The 22,845-nt window shown below is 35.9% G+C and overlaps 2 protein-coding genes across 2 annotated transcripts; one reads left to right on the top strand and one right to left on the bottom strand.

Moving 5' to 3' along the window:
- Positions 1-5,044: 5,044 nt before the first annotated feature.
- LOC111055823 (protein YIPF1) lies at positions 5,045-9,810 on the bottom strand. The gene is given in 4 exon segments (XM_022343122.2): positions 5,045-6,939; positions 8,947-9,258; positions 9,260-9,467; positions 9,469-9,810. Coding segments are annotated over 4 exon segments (936 nt in total). The 5' UTR covers positions 9,516-9,810; the 3' UTR covers positions 5,045-6,570.
- Positions 9,811-9,836: 26 nt separating this feature from the next.
- On the top strand, positions 9,837-17,465 carry LOC111049909. Its single transcript, XM_022336092.2, has 4 exons — positions 9,837-10,013; positions 10,433-10,585; positions 11,981-12,134; positions 15,033-17,465. Exons 1-4 carry the CDS (start codon positions 9,956-9,958, stop codon positions 15,169-15,171), a joined length of 504 nt encoding a protein of 167 aa, XP_022191784.2. The 5' UTR covers positions 9,837-9,955; the 3' UTR covers positions 15,172-17,465.
- The last annotated feature ends 5,380 nt before the right edge of the window (positions 17,466-22,845 follow it).

The raw sequence follows: 22,845 nt of genomic DNA, 5'->3' as shown, positions 1-22,845 counted from the left end.
GCGAGCAAGCAACAAGCACAGAAAACAATAAAGTTTGTTAGTTTCTTCACAACCACACAGCCAAGATGTCTTTTCATATTGTTGGTCTTTGAAATCTCTCTTGTATGTCCTGAATTTCGATGTAGAAGTCTGATGTATATCAATTGTCGGTGTAGGCCTACCACTTTCCTTAATCGATATTTTTTCCTCGATTGATAAATTAGAGAACACTATCTCTTTTAAATAGCTAACTGAAACCTTTCTTGAACCCTCCATTCTCACTTTTCAAAACACAAGAAAGAAGAAACAAGAATTAACCTCAAATCGACAACACATGTAGCGCGAACGCGAAACTGCAAACAGTAAACAAAGTAGTAGCCAGTGCCAGCTAGAACAGTTCATAAGTGGAAACGGCTCTAGAAGGCAATGGCGCCAATGCAAAGCACACTATCACAGCTATGAGCTGCTTGGAAAGCAGCTCACCGTAAAGCTAATGTAAATAGTCTCCCACCCCCCACGGGGAGGGAATTGAACTCGCCCAGCTACCATTTGAACCCATACTAACGCTTGGAGCAGTGATCCTGCTTGCTGTAGCGCGTAATTCAAAAGATTATCTCAATGCGTGTACCTTGCTTGGTGCGCTCCTTATTGTTTTAATATTACAAGAAATTTGAGTATTACTATTACTTCAATTTTCTATTGATTTGAACTTTAATTTATTGTAGCAATTTCATAGGGGGTTCACGTGCTCTTGTGCTCTCATGGACACGCCGCCACTGATTAGATAGGAAGATTATCACGGAACTGGATGAATATTATTAAATTCTGAATAGAATATATTCTATTCATTGTTCAAATTAAATCAGATATACCGGTATCAGCTATCCTCTATAGAAGGCAGTGGCAAGGCAGAGAATCGGCAACGCTCTTCTCCTATTTTTCTTCACTTCCATTAAAACGTGGACCTCACTATAACAACAACAACTATACTTTGGTCAGGTTGCACAAAAGCCTGTTGAATTTCAATCATGATTGAATGCCTCGAGAATCAATCAGTGGAGACTTTTTCGAAAAGAAGGATTCTCCGATTAGTTCTTGTAGCATCCTATCATGATTAAAACTTAACAGGCTTTTGAGCAACTGGAACTTTATTTGATATAGCTTCCAAATCGGTGTAATGCCGGCGCTTCACTCTCGCCGAGTCGCTTGCCAAATTTCTAACACGAGCGGCTCGCGTTCGTCTTGCCGAATGTAAGGCCGGTTACAGAGCTCGACCGACCGTCAGTGCGTACATCAGTCGCGCTTGTCTTTTCCATAGATATTCCATGTATCCGTACAGAGCAGGACTGACGGCACGCATGCGCACGGTCAGGACCATGCGTTTTATACAGCGTACGAAGACCATCGGTCGAGCTCGTGCGCATCCCTTCCATCGGTCGACTGACGCGCTATTGAAACAAATAGAAGCTTTCAGAGCTGTACTGATCAGTAGCCCGATCGCAACATAACCAATGTGCTGACACCTCTGCCCGACAATCAGCTGATATTGAATTGAATAGCATAATGAATGAATTCAATTAATAGTGTCATTTATTTGAATTCAGAGTTTTTTATACATTTCTTCAATCATTTATAAATTTTTAATGAAAAAAACATATATTATTAATATTATCTACATTTATTTTATCCGTAGCTTAAAGTGACTGCAAGTATTTATGAAGGGCCAAGCCTGTTGTTCCTTCCCAATCATATTTATATAATTTGTTATTATATCCACGTATAAATAAATAAATAATAAAGTATTCCCAATGGTGATACAAGCTCGAAATAACTCATCAAAATTTCTGATGGACATTCTGAGGTAGTTGAAAAATGTATTTTCACCCCAAGCAATGATAAATATAATGGTATTAAATTCCCTTTGAAATGCTCTTTGGGCGACCATCGGGTGAACTTGATATCTACATCTTTTAATCTTTCGTTTACGAAAGATAATAAGCTGCAATTCAACAATTTGTAAAGGCGTCCATTTTGTGAGTCAGAAAAACCGATGTATGGTCAGGATGGTGCATACGCACTGACGGTCGGTCGAGCTCTGAATGTGTAAAACTGATTCATCGATGCGTACGGTCAGGATGGTACATACGCACTGACGATCGGTCGAGCTCTGTAACCGTCCTAAATTAAAGGCCGTGAACAATTCGTCTTCCCGTGAATATACTTCATGATTTGTATTCTATTAAGAGAATTTACACAAATCAAAGCATTTTATTGATGATCTAATTAATTTTAGTTCCATTTTATCCATTTCAGACACACTGGAAATGCTGGGAAGACTCGAAACACGTCTGCCATCTTCTAAAATACCGACAGGAGTACACCGATATTCTAGAATCTTTCCTCGACTCAATCGAACAAGGAGAGGACGCCAGTCGTATTGAACAAAAGATGCAAGCTAAATTATAATAATCTTACTTTTATCCCTCTGTAATATACAGAGTGTCCCATGAAAGGTGTAACAATCGAATACCATAGATTCTACATAAAATTTGCAACAAAAAATGTCCAGTAAAAGTTTTCGAGATACATCGATTTTTTCAAAAAAACGTCAATAAGTATAGTCATAGAGAAACAATAGCGTAAGTAGATATCCCATGGTATAGGGCGTTTATGTCGCAACTTCTACTGTTATCTCAAGCTGGTAGTCCACTTGGTTCTTTCCTGTGAAGCTTTATGACGCTGGTAGTCTCTCACATTGTGCCGTTCTTACACTACCCGGTCAAAAAAGTAAAAATCGACAGTTATCGGCTTGAGATAACAGTAAAAGTTGCGACATAAACGCCCTATACCATGGGATATCTACTCACGCTATTGTTTCTCTATGGTATAGTCCATAAAAAATTGGCTCCGATATGCGGAGCAGAGAAATAGAGGGAGATCAGCCAATCAAAGTGATGAATAGAGTCATAGAAAGATGCGCAGTTGCCAATTTATTGATTAGATTCATTCAACTCAGAGAGGAAACTTCGTATGCGTATCATGAGCAGTTGAACACTCACTAGAGAGTAGAGAACGCTGGCCGCTTTATCACGGCAACATCGTTGTCAATAACTAGAAAACTATAAGTCAAAATCCAATCCTTATGATATCGTTGGAAAGGGGAAGAAATTTACAATAAGATTCATATAACTTATTCCTTTGTTTGACGTTTTTGAACTTCTTATGAGCGCTCAAACTTGAAAAAGTACATTCTTTGAGTTCAAAACCAAATTTCAAACAGTTTGAACGCTCATAAAAAGTTTAAGAACGTCGAACAAAGGAACAAATTAAATGAATCTTATAGGAAATTTCTTCCCTTTTCCAACCATATCCTTAGAATTTGATTCTGAATGATAGTTTTCCAGTTATTGACGTTTTTCAAAAATATCTAAAAATCTATATATCTCGAAAACTAAGGTCGATATAAGAAAATTTTACTCGACATTTTCTGTTTCCATTAGATTTGATAGTTTCCTAGTTATTGACGTTTTTCAAAAATATCTAAAAATCTATATATCTCGAAAACTGAGGTCGATATGAGAAAATTTTACTAGACATTCTCTGTTTCCATTAGATTTGATAGTTTCCAAGTTATTGACGTTTTTCAAAAATACCAAAAATCTATATATCTCGGAAACTGAGGTCGATATAAGAAAATTGTACTCGACATTTTCTGTTTCCATTAAGCTGCGTACACATATACGCACTTCCAACGCGCACTGAGCACGCTCCGCCTTCGTACCGCCCTCTTTCCTCCATCGTACCACAGTCGCTCCGCCCGCGCACCCATCATGAACGTTACGGAAGATGTTAGATCTTCTCGCGTTCCCCGGTCGAACCACTGTTATTTTACTCGACATTTTCTGATGCAAAGTGCATGTAGAGTCTATAGTCAAAATTTAGTCTATAGTCTATAGAAAATAGTTTATAGTCTATAGTCTATAGTCTTATAGTCTATAGAAATTAGTTTATAGTCTATAGAAAATTTTACTCGACATTTTCTGTTGCAAAGTGCATGTAGAGTCTATAGTCTTCGGCTGTTACACCTTTTTGGGACACTGATACTATTTACTTTGTAAACTACGGCGAGGTTCACTTCAACTGGTTGCAGTGCTTGAAAATTGACAAATTGCTAACAGTTCGAAGTTGAATTTCAACGTACTTCATCGACAGAATTTTTGCAAACTATCGGTACGATAGTGATAAAGGCTAGTCGATAATAATATGATTGCGGGATTTCTTCAAACTATTTAGATAGGTTGAATGCGAAGCATCATAGTCACCTCTAATACAAAGCCGCGGCCTACGATGTTGCAACGTCGCAGTGTAGGCCTACAATCTAATACATGATTGGCGAAAAAGATCAGCTGGTATTTTTTTAAAATCTTTTTCATCAATCATGTATTAGATTCTAGGCCTACACTGCGACGTTGCAATATCGTAGGCCGCGGCCTTGTATTAGAGGTGGTTATGGAAGCATACATGGTTGTTACCTTTAAAGCTGCGTACACATATACGCTCTTCCAACCAGCACCGAGCACGCTCCTCCCTCGTACCGCCCTCGTTCCTCCATCGAACTACAGTCGCACCGCCCACGCACCCATCATGAACGTTACGGAAGATGTTAGATCTTCTCGCGTTCCCCGGTCGAACCATTGTTGCTCGCCGGTCGATCATCAATCGCTCTGCTGGAGTGACGTTCGGTTGCGGAGCAGAGCGAAAGTCTGTACGCACCTTAATGTTGACAGTTTGAAGTAAATCTTACTATAGAAAGATGGAGGTGAATATCTAGATTTGTGAGTTGTCCTATTATTCTATGTGAATTCTGTATTATTCTATGTGAAATAGTGGAATGAACCTGTTTTAGAAACAAATTGTCATCATCCAAAGTTAGTAGACAGAACGCTGTCTACTAACGTTGATCATCATCTATCAGATTTAACTGCAGCTGAAATCAATTTATACAACACAATCTAACATTTTTTTTGTAATATGGTTTCATGTAAATGTATTTGCTTCCACCTTGGAAGGGAATTTGGAAAGAGGTCAATACAAAGCAGCTATGCAGTCTTGATTGTTGATTGATTTTAATGTAACCATTTTAAACCACAAAAAAACAGTTTATCTTTGAACATTGTATTAAAATTTACAATTTGTGTAATTTCAAAAATTCTAGAAGGAGAATTAAACAGTATTACCTAAATGGTAGAGTGTTTTGAATGTAACCATTTTAATTCACAACAAAACAATTCAATATTGTACAATTCATATTATTTGTAAATTGTATTATAACTTGCAATTATTTTTATAGAATTTGAAACAATTAAGAAAGAGAAGAATACAGTATCAAATGAACAGAATAGATGTCTGAATGGTTTGAGAATCATTTTAAATCACAAAAAGAATTCAGTAGTGTACGATCTATTATTTGAAAACGTATTATAACTTCCATTGCTTATAATATGAAACAACAATATATAAGTGGCTGTACTTGATATTAAACTGTGTTCCGAAGTAACTGTAACATCTACCCTACTATAGTTTTATAAAGTCGATCAGTTTCTATTATGTTATTTTTAAACATTGTAACAACGCCGGTGATAGTAGCAAAAATATTAAATATATTTTTATTTTCTCAAGTGAAACGATTCTATCATAGTGTACAATTGATAGCTTTTTTATTTTTGATAATTCTGTTATTGTAATTATAATTTTGTATTGAAATTTATTCCAAATTTATGTTGGTGATTTGTGATGTCAAATTTTAAAATTCAATTGAACTTTAAGTTTGTTACTTGTTGAGCGTTTTTGTTATCAATTTTTGAGTCAAACTCAAACATAAAAATTTAATGATGTAATAATATTCCGATGATGGAGACATTGAAAGGCAAACCAAAAATATATTGTAATTTTATGACGTTTATTCTCCGTAATGTGATTAAAATATCTGAAATATGCATAATATTTTATTTACAATTCCTCTAAAGCATTCCCAATATTATCATCACAATTTACATACTCAATCTCAATGAAACACTGGACTATTATGTACCATAATTATAATTGTGAAAACCAGGAATAAGCTCTATACATGCGAGTGTGAAATAATGAATGAGAGTTTTCTTTTCCTCTTCTTCTTCTATTCTCGTCTTCTCCTGTCTTCTTCTTCTTCTTTTCTTCTTCTTCTTCTCTTCTTCTTCTTCTTCTTTTCTTCTTCTTTTCTTCTTCTTCTTCTCTTCTTCTTCTTCTTCTTCTTTTTCTTCTTCTTCTTCTTCTTTTCTTCTTCTTCTTTTCTTCTTCTTTTCTTCTTCTTCTTCTCTTCTTCTTCTTCTTCTTCTTCTTTTCTTCTTCTTCTTCTTCTTCTTCTTCTTCTTTCTTCTTCTCTTCTTCTTCTTCTTCTTCTTTCTTCTTCTTCTTTTCTTCTTCTTCTTCTTCTTCTTCTTCTTCTTCTTCTCTTCTTCTTCTTTTCTTCTTCTTCTTCTTCTTCTTCTTCTGTCCTCTTCTTCTCACATCAGGAATAACTTAAGTTCTACAAATTCACTACTAGTAATTTCAGTGAGACACTGTAGCATTATGTGACAACCCAGGTACCACTTTGGGAACGGGGGTCGCTATCAAACTGGGGACCACAGTGGGTGCCAACCCCGGCTTAGTAGGATTCGACACATGGAAGTAGTGCAACATAAACCCCATAGCCAACAGCACATGCAACACTTGTATGATCAACATGAGCAGCATGCCGCGTTGCTTGAAGGTTGGCCACACTGACATGACTAGCACACAGCCTGACATGAGGCTGCCTGCGAATACAAGCAACCACTGCAGCCAACCTATCTGGATCAGCCACAAAATCGACATCGGTACGAAGATGGACATTGAGTAGCCGTACACGCACAGGAGTTCTAGGAGGCCCAGGGGTGACTGAAACCGAGAACAATTCTTCATTACACTTTTGCAAATTTGAGAGATTTAAATTCAAGAAAACTTTATGGTTATTTCAATGTCTTATACGGTTGAATTATATTTTCAATCAGTAAGGCTCAACTCACACTTACGCGACTCAGTTCGAGAAGAGACTCGACTCAAGTCGAGAGCATGTGTTTCCAAATGGTGACACTCAGATCTTATAAGGTTGAATTATATTTTCAATCAGTAAGGCTCAACTCACACTTACGCCACTCAGGTCAAGAAGAGACTCGACTCTAGTTGAGAGCATGTGTTTCCAAATGGTGACACTCATACCAGTCGATTCTAGTCTCCGCGACGTCACCATTTGAAAACACATGCTCTCGACTAGAGTCGAGTCTCTTCTTGACCTGAGTCGCGTAAGTGTGAGTTGAGCCTAAGGATGTGATCACATTGAATGCGTAGATGTGCAAGTGCACGTCAGATCATGCATGAGCCGAAAAACAAAAATGGAAAGTGCCATTGAATAACGTTGTGACTTGCATTTAGCTGCTCAAACTGAACGCAACCAGCAAGTGCACGCTTTCAGTGCGAGTGTTCCTGCACACTTAGTCATGCATAACCAAGATTGCAATTGCACATACACGCATTCAATGTGATCACACCCTAACTTTGCTTACTACACGCATGCAGATGAGAAACAACATTTGGAAAAAGCTGTGGAAACACGTTGTGACTTGTATCTTGCAGTATGTAACACTGAACACCACCAGCAAGTACTGGTGACTATTTCCAAACTCTCTCCAGATATTTTTCTGCACGCCTGCTCATGCATGGTCTCGCATACAGTTGCACATAAGTGCATCCCATGATGTGATCATACCCTTAAGACTGCTGATATCCTAGGTTGTTGAGAAGGTGAGACGTCGAGTAGGATATCTCGTTATTAACACGGTATTTGAATGTACTGTTAGCCGGATGCATTGGCTAATGGTGTGAACTATAGTGAGGTCCACGTTATAATGGCAGTGGAGAAAGATAGGAGAACAACGTTGCCGAACCTGTCTTGTCAATGCCTTCTGTAGACGGTAGCTGATACAGGTTTATTAATGTAATGTTAACTGTTCATTCTCGTTTAAAATAATTAAATTCTATTAAGCAATTTTGTTTCTCATCTGCGCGCGTGTTCATGCGCATGGTCTTGCATACACTTGCACATAAGTGCATCTAATGTAAGCATACCCTTAGGCTCAACTCACACTTACGCGACTCAGGTCGAGATGAGACGCGAATCTAGTCGAGAGCATGTGTTTTCAAATGGTGATGTCGCGGAGACTAGAATCGACTGGTCTGAGTGTCTCCATTTGGAAACACATGCTCTCGACTAGAGCCGAGTCTCTTCTCGACCTGAGTCGCGTAAGTGTGAGTTGAGCCTTAGACTGCTCGCATCCTAGCTTGATGAGAAGGTAAGACGTTGAGTAGGATATCTCGTTATCAACACGGTATCTCAATGTACTGTTAGCCGGATGCATTGCCTAATGGTGTGAACTATTGTGAGGTCCACTTCACAGTGGATAAAGATAGGAAAACAGCGTTTGCCGTTTATCTTCGTTGATTAATTATATTTCTAAATTGTTAAAAACGGATTTGGCAACGTTGTGGAGCTAGAAAAGGATAGTGCTATCTGTTTTGTTGAATAATAGACAAGGATAGCAGCGCCAATGTTAATCAAATACTGCCATTATAACGTGGACCTTACTATATACTTGTAAAATAGAGGATTTCTGTAAGAGTTCATGCAATTTCTGAAAACGTGCGAAATAATTCTGCATGTAAGACGCCATTCTGCATGTATAGTTGGGGGTCCAACACAACATGTAATGTATTTGTATTGAATTTAGGTACCTCTATCTTAACCACTATTTATACCTCCACTAATATGCTAGCACCATGGTGCTTAAAGGAGTAGGATGACATTCGACTTTCAAAATAATAGAATATTAAAAAAAAAAAAATACTTACTTCAACATCGCCCTGCCACTTGATGACTGCCCACAAAATCACAGGCAGGAAGCAGGTGTAGGAGAATATAATACTGGCAGAAGCTGACACCATATGAAAGTCATATTTCCAGTGATGGTTGTATATTGGTTGATCAACAGTCCTCATATAATCGGCTATGTTTCCACTGATTGCAATAGTGAACACTAGTGTAACACACACCCAAAACGGTCCGTACAAGTCAGGTTTTGTTGCAATGTAGTGCTGAAGGTAATTAATCTTTGGTCTCGGTACCATTGACCAAATAATTCTGTCCACAACTTGATCAGTGTTAAACATCAAATAAACTCTGGTAGAATTCGAAAGACAATAAACTCGATGACCGGAATGATTCTGGGTAGAAACTGTCATTTGCTTCTTGATTAGGGCTTGCTATTGATGGATCCTCCGGTGAATCAGAAAATGATATAGATTGAGCATTCACATCCAACTTTGCGACACTGCTACTGTCGGTAATTGGAAAGTCCTGGAACTGCAGACGTGTTTCGTCCCGGTGAACCAATGTCTATAAGATTAGAAACTTTTGACATGATTCAAATTTAAATAAATTTACTCCTTAACATACAAATAATAATAATTTCAAGCCAACACTACAAACACGTAGATGGGAACCTAACCTATAACAAACAACTGATCCCAGTTCTTTGATTCACATTAATTCTACAGCCACTAAAATGCTGTTTCGCAGATTTATAAAACCAATATCGTTTGACAAGAAACTCAATTTTGATGTATTATTATCTATAAAATTGGAAAATCCATTCAAATATCTTCACAACAAACACAAATTTTTGACAGAACTACAGAAGACTGATGTTTGCTGGTAATCAGCTGTTCAAATAATGGCCGTTGGCGGCCATATTGGGATGACGTCAATGTTTACATCTTCTGCTTGCTGTTGAATATTTTCGTAGGGTTAAAACGTTGAGACAAAGAATTTTCAAGTTGATATCAATAAATAGCTAATAAAATGATAAAGCAAGTATTCTTGGGTACTGCTTTGATTGCTGCAACAGCTCTCATATCAGGTAAAACGTACATTTCTTATTATACTATACTCCAAATTTCATCAATCGAAATGTTGCAGGGCGTGCCCTGGAATTTATATTTTATTATGTACATTTACTACTGTTTGTATTGCTTAAATTTGAAACCTTCTAGAATGTAACAAATTCATGTTTTCAAACATTCAAATTATTGAAAATTATTCACCTCATAGAAATAAGTTGTTCTACCAGAGGCATGATTCATCTTTGAGGTTAACTTGGGCTAAACGCTTATCTTAAACTGAATCAATATTTATACAATACTGTTTTAATAACATTATCAAATAAAAAAAGAAATTATAATTCAGGCGTAAGACCAGACTGCTGACCATTGTACATGTCTGTTCATTTGAAATAACTGTTCTTTGTAAAGTTCATAATTTTCCTCATTTTTTTCACAGTGAATGCATTTGGAATCGGATCAACCTTATACTGCTACGAATGCATTTCAACGCATCCTGGGTGTGACCATCAATTCAACTGGTGGTACTATTGGAGTAAAGCATGTCCAGAAATTGACGATAAATGCGTAAAAATAATCGAGAAAAAAGGAGGTAAGAGTCAAGTCAAAATTTCTATTCCTCTTACATTAGGTTAATGTCAATTATGTTGATACCAGTTATTAAGCCTAAAGTTCTGAAATATTTATGATCAAATATCATTAATATAATTGGTAATCTTCAGACAATACTTGTTGGATGTTATACCAAACTTTATCTACAGTTGTAAAAATTATCTTACCTTTTTCCATGATAAGTATATTCTTGCATTAAAGGCGTATATGAATGTGCAAGTACACGTTTGCTCATGCATGACCAAGCACGCAGATGAGGAAAACATCTGAAAAATGCAATAGAAACACTAAAGGTGTGATCATAATATTGAATGCATAAATGTGCAAGTGCTCGTCAGATCATGCATGAGCCGTAAAACAATCCGAAAACGCTATTGAAACACGTGGACTTGCATTTAGCTACTCACTGAACGCGTGCAATTGCTGCTTGCGTCAGTGTGAGCAGCTACAGACAAGTCACAACGTGTTTCGATGAATTCCAGATTCTGATTTTCGGCTCATGCATGATCTGACGTGCTTTTGCACATCCAATGTGATGGTACCCTACATCATATCCCCATCAGTATTATAGGTCCTTAATGTGCTCACAAGGACACGTCAAAAAATGAAAAAGAAAGAAAGCTAATACCTAATAGCTAGTAATAACTAGTAATAACTACCTAATAGTCACAACAGAAAGTCAAAAATACAAAATCACTAGCGTGTTGTCCAACATTAAGAACTCACCGATGAAATACAATGGGTTCTCCATCAGCAATCCCCTCAGCGTGCCCTGAAATCGCCTGGTCGACAGGTCTCTTGCAGCTATTGGCAGCTTGTTAAATAGTCTTGCAGACAGATGGGCAAGGCCAGTTTGCGTCCTGCTCAGTCTCTGGTACGGTATGTCCAATCTATGGCTCCCCCTTGTATTGTAGGCATGAAAACTCTGAAAGATCATCCACATTCGTATGTGTCCTGCAAAGGGTATGAAAAATATAGTGCAAATACCGTATCCTTATTCTAACAAAGAGAGGACAACAATGAGCCAGTCTGTCAGCCCCAGAGATGACCCACAAGGCTCTCTTCTTTACTACATGTTTCTTTAAGGAATACATCCAAATATATATGTCTCAACTTAACAAACCTCCATGTTTATTTTGAAATACCTCCAAATACTGCTCTAAACTCTGCAGTGCCGGGTGAGATGTTTTTTCTTAAACTATCATGACTAATTAAACGTATTTTTGTGTTATTACAGCGGAAGAAATGATCACAAGAGATTTTCTTACTTCTCAGCTCAAATGCAGGCAGCTCTAAACTCTGAAACATTAGGCTATGTGATACATTTTCTGTTCTACTATCATGACCAATTTATCTTATCTTTGTGTTATTACAGCGGAAGAAATAATCACAAGAGATTGTCTGAGTTCTCTGCGTGCTGTGAGGACGGATATCCCAGCTGATCACTACGAAGGCTGCAGACCAGCAGCACATGATGTCAAGCTGGCCCACTATGTTAACAACTCAATCAAGGAGTTGGATATTAAAAGGTTAGTGAAACATTTCTGTTCACGTTATAGTCTAATACTAAAGATACGTTATAAATCACGTTATAAATACTAAAAATACTAAAAAATACTAAAGTCTATACAATATTAGTTCCGACTTACAGTATGATGAATAGAGTCATAGAAAGAAGCGCAGTTGTCAATTTGTTGGTTAGACTCAGTCGACTCAGTGTTTTCGGAGAGGAAACTATCATGAGCAGTTTAACACTCACTAGAGAGTGCAGAACGCTGGCCGCTTCAGCACGGCAACATCGCCGCCAATGTATCCCTACCTTTCTCTGTTACGCAGAGAGGGTTGATCGCCGCCGCCTCTCTGTTACGCAGAGTGTAAGAGAGGCTGCGTCCTAACTCCGCCCTCCTAGGTAAAAAATGAAGGCAGCGATTCTATTCTATTCTACGCATATCCCTCCAAATCAAAATTAGTTTTGTATGGAATATAGTGTTGCTATCGACACTATCTATCAACAGATAGCTCTATACTTCTCTAGCTCCGTATCAGCTATCCTCCTTAGAAGGCAGTGGCAAGGCAGAGAATAATATTGGCAACGCTTTCGTCATATCTTTCTCCACTGTCAATATAACGTGGACCTCACTATAGGCATGAAGCTTGACTTACATCAATAAGGAAATGCCTAGGCTTTTTATGACTATGTAACTCATTAGGGGCTACGCCAACCTGTCTCTCCGACAACTAAGCTCCTCGAAATTTCGACCACAGGCCAATCCCCTGACAAAATATACCATATTTGTCAACTAGTCTCCCCGTCAGCTGATCCCCTACTAGAACGAAGGAGCTTGGTTGTAGGCGACTACCAAGATCCTCACACGCTTACGACAACCAAGCTCCCCGACAGTTGATCCCCTGCTGGATATGAGGGGTCTGGTTGTAGTGATAGTACCCGACAACCAAGCTCCCTCCCTGACAGTCGATCCCTACTGGGCATTCGAACCAGCTTGAAGCGGGCGGTGAAGTAGTACAATCACAGACACTGTTTCACACATTCTATTTTTATTAGAATCATACATGATTACATTCTCGATTATTAGAAGAAAAGCTTGTTAATGTTGTTACTTCTATCACTGCTAACATTAAATGAAAAAATATTTATTTGTATATCTAGAGTGAAAAGTACAACTTTTTCTCCCTGTGGGAAAAGTTTGAAGCCCGAGGCGAAGCCGAGGGCAACAATTTTCCCGAGGGAGAAAAAGTATTTTTCGCTCGTGATGTACACAACATTTTTCCTCCATCTACATTTTTTTATAGAAACTGCAAATAAAATCATTCTAATAACTTACGTATTGGTGACAATGTTTCCTAACAACATAACCTAAAATCTAAAACCTAAAAACCGGTCGTCTGATTGGTACTGCCGATTGCACTATCTATCGGCAAAAGTTGTAACAATTATATCAGCTGAGCAGCTACCAGAAATGGCTGACTCCAGATCAAGCGGTTCAGATTTGAATTGCAGATCAAAAATATTTGTTGGCTGGTATTTTGAATAGAATAAAATATTTTTAAAATTGTATAAATTTTTATCGTCTACTAATATTAAGAATATAATATCATACTGTACAAACATATATTTCATGAGTTGATCAAATTTCTGGTTGTGGTATTGAATTCAGTTGACTCAATGACAGACACCTCTATTATGCTTTCTCATCTGAGCATTGACCTTCTAACCTATTACCATGTAAGTTTTAAAATAGAGATGCTTCCCATGTTTTTTAAATGGAGTCACTTTTCCTCCCTAGGGAGTTTTTCTGTTTTTTACTACCGAGAGCGAAAAAGTGACACTTTAGTATCATGTTTCAGGGAGTAAAGTTAGTACTTTAGACAGTAGGTGGAGGAAAAAACTTTTTCTATTACCGAATCCAACTGACTTGGAAATGTTTATCTTATTGAGTTGGCAAGCATTTTCAGAATGAGTGTTTGTAAGTCTCGCAAGTGATTCCTGTAGTATGTAATATGTAAGTACGTAAAGGAGCGGCCTAAGGGCCATGCGAGTAAGCGCATGAAATATATGTCAGTTTACTCGCGAAAACTCAAACGTGAGCGTGCGGGGTGCTTGATTGTCGTATTCAGCTCCTCAGTTGACGACAACCAAGCTCCTTGCACGCTGGCATCAACGAGTCTCCCCGACAGCCAATCCCCCACTGGTTAGGGGACGCACGCTCACAACAACCAAGCTCCCCGTCAGCCAAGATCCTCTCTCAGGAGCTCGGTTGACGCCGTCAGTAGATCCCCTCGAAAGTGGTTTTGAAAGGAGCTCAGCTGACAGAGAGCTTGGCTGTCGGGGTGCTTGTTAGGCGCTTTCACTCATTCCGGAGCTTTTCAAGCGTTGATTTGCTTCTATGTTATTGAGGACATAGAATACTTGAAATAACGTAAATATAGTGATAACTTGAATTCTTGACAAATGTTTCCTGAATAATAAAACACTAGAATATTGTCATAAAGTATCACGAATTTATTAAAAAGTTACAAACATGCTTCAACACCTAGGGTGTCATCTTCAGTGTGACATGTTTGAAACGTTTTAATAATTTCATGATATTTTTGGACAATATTCTTGTGTTATATTATGAATAAATTTCACAATATCTCACCAAAAACAGTATCTGAAATAATAATTCTTATTAAACGAAAATCCAAATTAAATGCTTTAATTCTCACATAGAATTAAATAATTTCATATAGATTCTGTAGTATCCGAAATGTTTCCTGGTTGCACACACTTATATTAAATTTAATCAAGATCTGATGACGTCATCCAAACCAATGCCGTGAGAAATAATGAATTAATAGGAAAATCAATAGTTTCCCGAATTTCGATAAAATAACATTGATCTAATGTCTATTTTTGTCTGTTTCAGGGACCATTACGACTCGGTGAACTGGTGTTTCTGTTACTTTGACAACAGATGTAACCACTCTTCAATCACGGCCGTCTCATCAGGCCTCCTGTTTTCTGCACTCATTGCTACGCTCACCTTTTTCAGGATATTTTCTTGAGAATTTCCAAATCTGCATCACATCTAGCAAACATAGTGACATATTTCCACCACGAAAATACGAACATTGACATTTCATTAAGTGCACTTTAACCTTTTTCAGGATATTTTCTTGAAAATTTCCAAATCCGTATCACATTTAGCCAACATAGTGATTTTTTCGCGACAGAAATACGAACGTTGACATTCCATTTAGTGCACTTTCTCGTTTTTCAGGATATTTTCTTGAAACGTTCCAAATCCACATCACATTTAGCAAACATAGTGACATCTTTTCACCACAAAAATACTAACATTGACATTCCATCAAGTGCACTTCAACCGTAAGATAGTATTGTCATAGAGATAAGTTAGCATAAGAAGATATCCCATGGTTTATAGAATTCATTCAAATTGAATGAAAAAGACTAAGAAATTATTGTCAAAAACCACAGATTTATTGATACTTAGAAATATATGATCATAGAATCTGTGGTTTTTGACAATTTCTTAGTCTTTTTCATTCAATATGAATAATTACCACAGTATCAACTTCTCAACTACACAAAAAATTCATTCAAAGTTTGGAAGTTTTGTATCAAATTCTGATTGATATCAAGCATTGAGTCAAATGTTTCAATTGAACATGAAAAGATATTTCGTGAATTGCCCATCCCGGACGTGGACAAGCCAATTCTCTCCTTTATTATATTATATAGATTTTACACAAATTGAAAGCATTTCTGTTAATTGGAAATCATTGATCAAATTTGAAGCATATTTTGAATGGAGAGCATTTTCATGTCAATGAGTGCACTTCTGATATAAGATTGTTTATCAGTCTTTTTGAAAACATTTTTTTCAATACTGGAATATTTGTTCTCGCTATAGTAGGATCTCTCGTATATGGTGAGATTTACTTTAAACTGTCAACATTTTTCAAATGGTAATCTCACAAAGTTGATATGTGTTCATCAGGCAGTTGACTGTTAATCTAATCATGTCTCAGAATTTTATAAATTTTTAATTCTATACTAACTGTGAAGTTTAAAAACTGTATGTGTTTTTCAATTTATTCATTGCATTGTAAGAGGATTTCTATGATTTTCTACAACTGATTTAATTCATGTAATTAGAAGAAATACTGACAGTTTCAAGCTCATGTTATAGGTTCATGACTCATCAAAGAGAAAACGTTGGCCCGGTTGCACAAAAGCCGGTTAAATTTTAACCGTGATTAATTTCACGAGAACCAATCAGAGAAGGCTTTTTTAAAAGACGGTTTCTCTGATTGTTCTCTTGGAATTAATTATGATTAAAATTAAACCGGCTTTTGTGCAACCGGCACTTAGTCATAGGTACAGTATTTTAGTTGCTGCAAATTTAGTTTTAATAGTTGGTATTATCAAATCACTCATGTAAGGAGGAACATTATTTTGCTGGGACATACTGCACTTGGTATTTGTTTGTAGTTTATTTTTCAATTATAATTTCAGGTGTCCAAATGATTCAATATAGGATATGTTCTTCCAGTAGTAACGAAAATATTTTAAAATCAAATACTGTAATAGTTTTAATAGGTTGATAAGCTAGAATAGGTTTAAGAATCTCACAAATTTAGAGTATGTGATATTGCCTTATATCTTTATATTATAATAGTTGTAAGTATCCAAACATAATTTGCTATTTTAATGTTGAAAATATGTCAATTGTAGTCTAATCCGTCCATTGAATGTTTTATTCAAATTTCATTTTTATAGAATTTTTTTATTTTTGAATTTAGTAGCTTTTATAAGTGCTGAAGTGCCTAAATTTATCAGAATTCAGCTATTTTCAATAATACTGTTCCTCGGCTGATTCAGGCTTTGTATGAATATTTTTTATATTATAAAAAATGCTAAAGTACTCTGTATCACAAAAACAAAGACTTAATACAAATCCATTCTTGTGTTAAATATGTAGTGCCGGGAATCTCATTTCTCATCTCATATTATAGGCTTATTCCGTCGTAGCCAGGTTATGAATTATTATATATACCATAAAGAAGAATAATTTATGAACTTATTTTATTGAAATAAATTGATAAGTTACTCAAAAAGTTGATATGCGTTTATCAGGTAGTTGACTGTTCATCTAATCATGTCTCAGAATTTTATAAATTTTTAATTCTATACTAACTGTAAAGTTTAAAAACTGTATGTGTTTTTTCTATTTATTCATTGCATTGTAAGTGGATTTCAATGATTTTGTACAACTGTTTTAATGTTTGATATGCATTTTCTTTACTCTTGGAATAATAAAATTTTCAATTAGAAACTCATATTATTTTTTAATTCTCCATCATTGTGCACTGGTTAGAACCTTAGAACATAGAGCTAATTTCATATCCGCCCAGTTGATATACGAGGATAGCTGTGCATATATATACTATTTTACATATATAGTTCATAACAGAAAACACTTACAGTTGTATAATACTAATTTAAACAGGTAACACGATACAGAGGTGAAAAACACTTAGAAACTTACATTATTTTCCAAAATTTTCCAAGTGTTTTCACCTATCTATCTTGCTACCTGTTCAAATTACTATTGTGCATATATATAATACTGTACATTCTATATTATTCTTGGTTGATATCCTCAGTGAAAATAAGTTTTCAGGTAGTTCTCTAATAATAATTATGAAGTTAATAATCTCTCCTTAATCGACACGAATAGAATTGTTAAGAAAAGTTGGGGAGGTGAAACAGAGAAAATAATGTGATGTGGGATTCACCTTATAAGGTCAGTGCAAATGACAGGAAGACATTGTTGCCGATTCTCTGTTTCCACCGCCTCTAGTAGATAGTTGTGATTCAAGTATATTTATCTCACTATAAATATGTGAACTATCTACTGTTCTTGTCAAATTTTGATAAGTACCGGGTGTTTCAAAAAGATTGACCCAATTTTAAACAGTTATATTTATTTTAAAAAATTGTGTACACAAACCAATTTTACATCAAATTACTCACAAAAGTATCAAGTTAATGATGATGTATTATAAGTGTTCTCTGTACCCTCCTTTTAAGGCTCGGATGAAATCTAGACGGTAGCCAAATTCATCCCAGACTGTTCGCAAGATGTCTTCTCGGACTGTAGCTACTGCATCAGTTATCCTGGTTTAAGTTCCTCAATATCAAGTGCTAAGGGAGGAATATAAACACGATCTTTAACGTTGTTTCTCCCTTAGCACTTGATATTGAGGAACTTAAACCAGGATAACTGATGCAGTAGCTACAGTCCGAGAGGACATCTTGCGAACAGTCTGGGATGAATTTGGCTACCGTCTAGATGTCGTCCGAGCCTTGAAAGGAGGGCACATAGAACACTTATAATACATCATCATAAACTTGATACTTCTGTGAGTAATTTGATTGACCGAGCGAAGTGAGGTCTAAGATTCAAGTCGACGGTTTTGCATTTCTCTTTATTTTAATATTTATGTTTATATGTTCCGCATTTACGGCGAAACGCAGCAATAGATTTTCATGAAATTTGACAGTTATGTTCCTTTTTAAATTGCGCGTCGACGTATATACAAGGTTTTTGGAAATTTCGCATTTCAAGGATAATATAAAAGGGAAAGAAGCCTCCTTCATACGCCAATATAAGAGTAAAAATCAGACTATATAATAATTATTCATCTTTAATCAGCTGTCGAGTGGATTATAAACTGCATGCAATTCAATATCTAAATGTAACTTGGTAAAAAATCAACTGCTGTGTGGACTATTGATTGCATGCCTCATTGAATGCAATTTTTATGCACTATTAAATGAACTATTGATTGCATGCAATTAATAACTAAAATAACATAGTATTGTCTCTCGAACTTTCTCTGCTTTGAACTTGGGCTGTCCTGTTGCCAGTATGTCTTGAAGGAGAGACTTTTGATGTTAGCATTTTTGATACACCAAACCCAACAGCCATTAGCCGTTTTCACACCGATATCTCACCGACATGACATACAGACAGGATTTACTCTGATGGACAGTATAAGAGGAGGCTGCGGTTTATAACTGCCCTAGGTCTACTGTTCACAGAACTACTAGTGTAAAATTGGTTCGTGTACACAATTTTTAAAAATAAATATAACTGTTTAAATTTGGGTCAATCTTTTTGAAACACCCGGAATATTGAAGCTGATAAGCCTAAATCAACATTCGTTTTTTTTTATAGGGCTACATGAAATATTATAATTTACAATTAATTACTACTAGTAACTCATCACCCTTATATTATTTTATTCCAGACACATGAAATGAGATAAATAAATTTCTGAAATAATACAAGGGTACTTAGTAATCAATCCTTTGTAATTAAGTCTGAATTAGGTACTTTGTAATCAGCCTACTGAATTGAACTTTTTGCTTGGAGTGAAATACCGTATGTGGAACATAAGACAATGCCGATACATCCTGTACCGTACATCCTAAGCTAACATTCCATGACAGTGAATTAGTAGTTAATAAATAATGTCTCGGATCTCAAGAGACAAAAGTGAAATGCGAAAGCGAATTAGGAGAAGAAGGAGAAGAAGAAGAAGAAGAAGAAGGTCTAATAACAATGACTAAGCAGGAGATAATTAGCGACGAGGATAGAGGAAAAAGAGAAGAAGAAAAAGAGATGAGGAAGAAAAGAAAGAAGCCGCAGAGAATTTCATTTTAATCTGTCAGCATAGGGTAGGTACCTTATAAATAACATCAATATGATTCCCATTCAGATAATGCTGACCATATGAGGTGAAGAGGAGCAGTGTTTAGGCCTATACTAACTAGTAGTTCTGTGAACAGTAGACCTCACGCAGTTTTCTCATCCACAAGTATCTGATGTCACCTGTTCTAGTTGATTCAGTTGAATCATAATTCACTCTTAAAGACTGCTATTTGTTTTCTCCAAGATCAAAAACTCACATACGTTAATAAACTCAGTTCACGTTTGAATTTGTACGTATCCCTTATGATAATTTATCCAGTTCCGTGATAATCTTTCCATCTGTTAAAAATATTTCTCAACTATTTTAAATTAATTTTTTCAATCAAGAATACTAGTAGTTCTGTCAACAGTAGACCTCACGCAGTATTCTCATCCACAAGTACCTGATTGAAACTATAGACCTTATGGAAATACAGCAATAGACTGGCTTCTCCATACATCTGTCTATAGTCTGATTTTTACTCTAATATTGGCGTATGAAGGAGGCTCCTTCCTTTTATACCAGTAGTCTGTGAACAGTAGACCTCACCGCAGTATTCTCATCCACAAGTACCTGATTGAAACTATAGACCTTATGGAAATACAGCAATAGACTGGCTTCTCCATACATCTGTGTAATCACTTGTCAGCTGATATGATGAATAATTCTATAGTCTGATTTTTACTCTAATATTGCGTGAATGAGGAGGCTTTTTTCTTTTATATTATCCTTGAAATGCAGAATATCCAAAAACCTTGTATATACGTCGACGCGCAATTAAAAAAGGAACATACCTGTCAAATTTCATGAAAATCTATTACCGCGTTTTGCCGTAAGTGCGCAACATATAAACATTCAAACATTTAAACATTAAGAGAAATGCCAAACCGTCGACTTGAATCTTAGACCTCACTTCGCTCGGTCAATTATAATTTCTTCAGCATTATATTCAGTTTATTTAATCATTTTATTTTATTTTCAATCTCCTATTAAATTTGTTTTTCAAATGTGAGAATATTGATACTGATGGGCACGCATCATAAAAAATATTGAAACCCTACCTTATAGAAATAGACACGGCCAGACATCTGTGTAATGCATGCAATGAATAATCCACTTGTCAGCTGATTGATTATGATTAATTTATTCTATAGTCGGATTGATCCTATCTTCAAAGTAGATTATATTTATATATAGTGATATCAGAGTATGGAGGAATTCCTTTTCTTTCCATTATCCTTAAAATGCAAAATTTCAAAAAAAAAAACTTGTGTATACATCGACGCGCAGTTAAAAAAGGAATATTCCTGCCAATTCTCATCGAATTCTATCAACGCGTTTGACCGTAATTGCGTTACATACAGACAGACAAAAGAAAATCAGAGTTAAAACATAGACCTCACTACGTTCGGTCGATTAAGTTAGTTTTTCGGTAATTCTTAAAATTCTTAATAAGTGAATATTTCCTATTTTAGCTATATAATGTGAAATATTTCTTCTATGTTTGGTTTTGAAGCATCTAAATTTGAAAATCTACTTTGTGAAAATACTTGAGGACTGAAAATTTTTGAATAAGAACTACAAGACTGAACTATTTCGGACTATGTGTTATCTGAATTTGGGAGAGGAATAGTACAAGTTACCTTATTTTCCTCACACTATCATTTTGATAATAAAATTATTGTATAAATGAATAAAGAATAATACTAAGGTAGTTACTGTAGTTATGTCCACGTTATAACGGCAGTATTTGATTGACATTGATGTTGCTATCCTTGTCTATCATTGACAAAGCAGATATCGGTATCCTTCTCTAGCTCCGCAATGTTGCCAGATCGGTTTTTAACAATTTAGAAGTAAAAATTAAGTTAAAAAAGGTACAGTACTTTGATTTTTCAGTTTTCACGTAAATACGAGTAGCCCTTACCAAGAAAGTGAATATTGTATTTCTGTATAGTAATTCTAACTATAAATGGATTGAAGTAGGAGGCTATACGCACGAAAATTGACCTACAGTCAAACGCACGAAAATAGTCCGATGGAAATTGGAACAGATGAGTGCAACAATTCCAAATCAGAGTTTGTGTAGTTGAGAAGTTGATATTGTGGTAATTATTCATATGAATGAAAAAGACTAAGAAATTGTCAAAAAACCACTGATTTAATAATAATTAGAAAGACCGGTTCCGGTTATTACACCATTGTCAATCTCTGATAAACAGAGTCTCAGTTTATCAGAGATTGACAATGGTGTAATAACCGAAACGGTCTTCTAATTATCATAAATCAGTAGTTTTTTGACAATTTCTTAACCTTTTTCATTCAAATCAGAGTTGATCAACGTTGTACAGCTGATCATATGTGAATTGATCAATATTTTTTAATTTACCTGACGAATAAGCAACGTTTATGTGTGCATGGGGTTTGGACTTATCTGCTCAAATTTCCATCAGACTATTTTCGTGCGGTTGACTAAAATAATGGCAATGTATAACAATAAGAAAAATGCTATGAACAAACTTCAATTTGCTTGAGTGGTATGTGAAGGCCAATATAGGCTACCTTACAAATTCCCCTTCTTTTGTCACTCAACCAATGGAATTATAGCTTGAATTAGTTACGCTCAACGTGGGTGTTATAGCCTACCATGAAAAGATAATCTAAATCGGTGAGATGTCACTTTTTATCTACACTTTCCCTTCCAATTATATTCGCCACCTTTCTTCTTCTTCTTCTTCTTCTTCTTCTTCTTCTTCTTCTTCTTCTTCTTCTTTTTCTTTCTTCTTCTTCTTCTTTTCTTCTTCTTCTTCTTCTTTTCTTCTTCTTCTTCTTCTCTTCTTCTTCTTCTTCTTCTGCTTCCTCGGCTATCTCTTCTCTTTGATGATAGCTTTTAGCTGCATTATATTAGGATTTATATGGAATTCATATTCAAACATCTACTCATATAATTTAGTA

This window comes from Nilaparvata lugens, chromosome 12 (genome assembly GCF_014356525.2).
Source record: "Nilaparvata lugens isolate BPH chromosome 12, ASM1435652v1, whole genome shotgun sequence".
In the NCBI taxonomy this organism is placed as follows: domain Eukaryota; kingdom Metazoa; phylum Arthropoda; class Insecta; order Hemiptera; family Delphacidae; genus Nilaparvata; species Nilaparvata lugens.
Note: the sequence above shows the minus strand (reverse complement) of the source record. Positions and strands in the feature narration are given on the sequence as shown.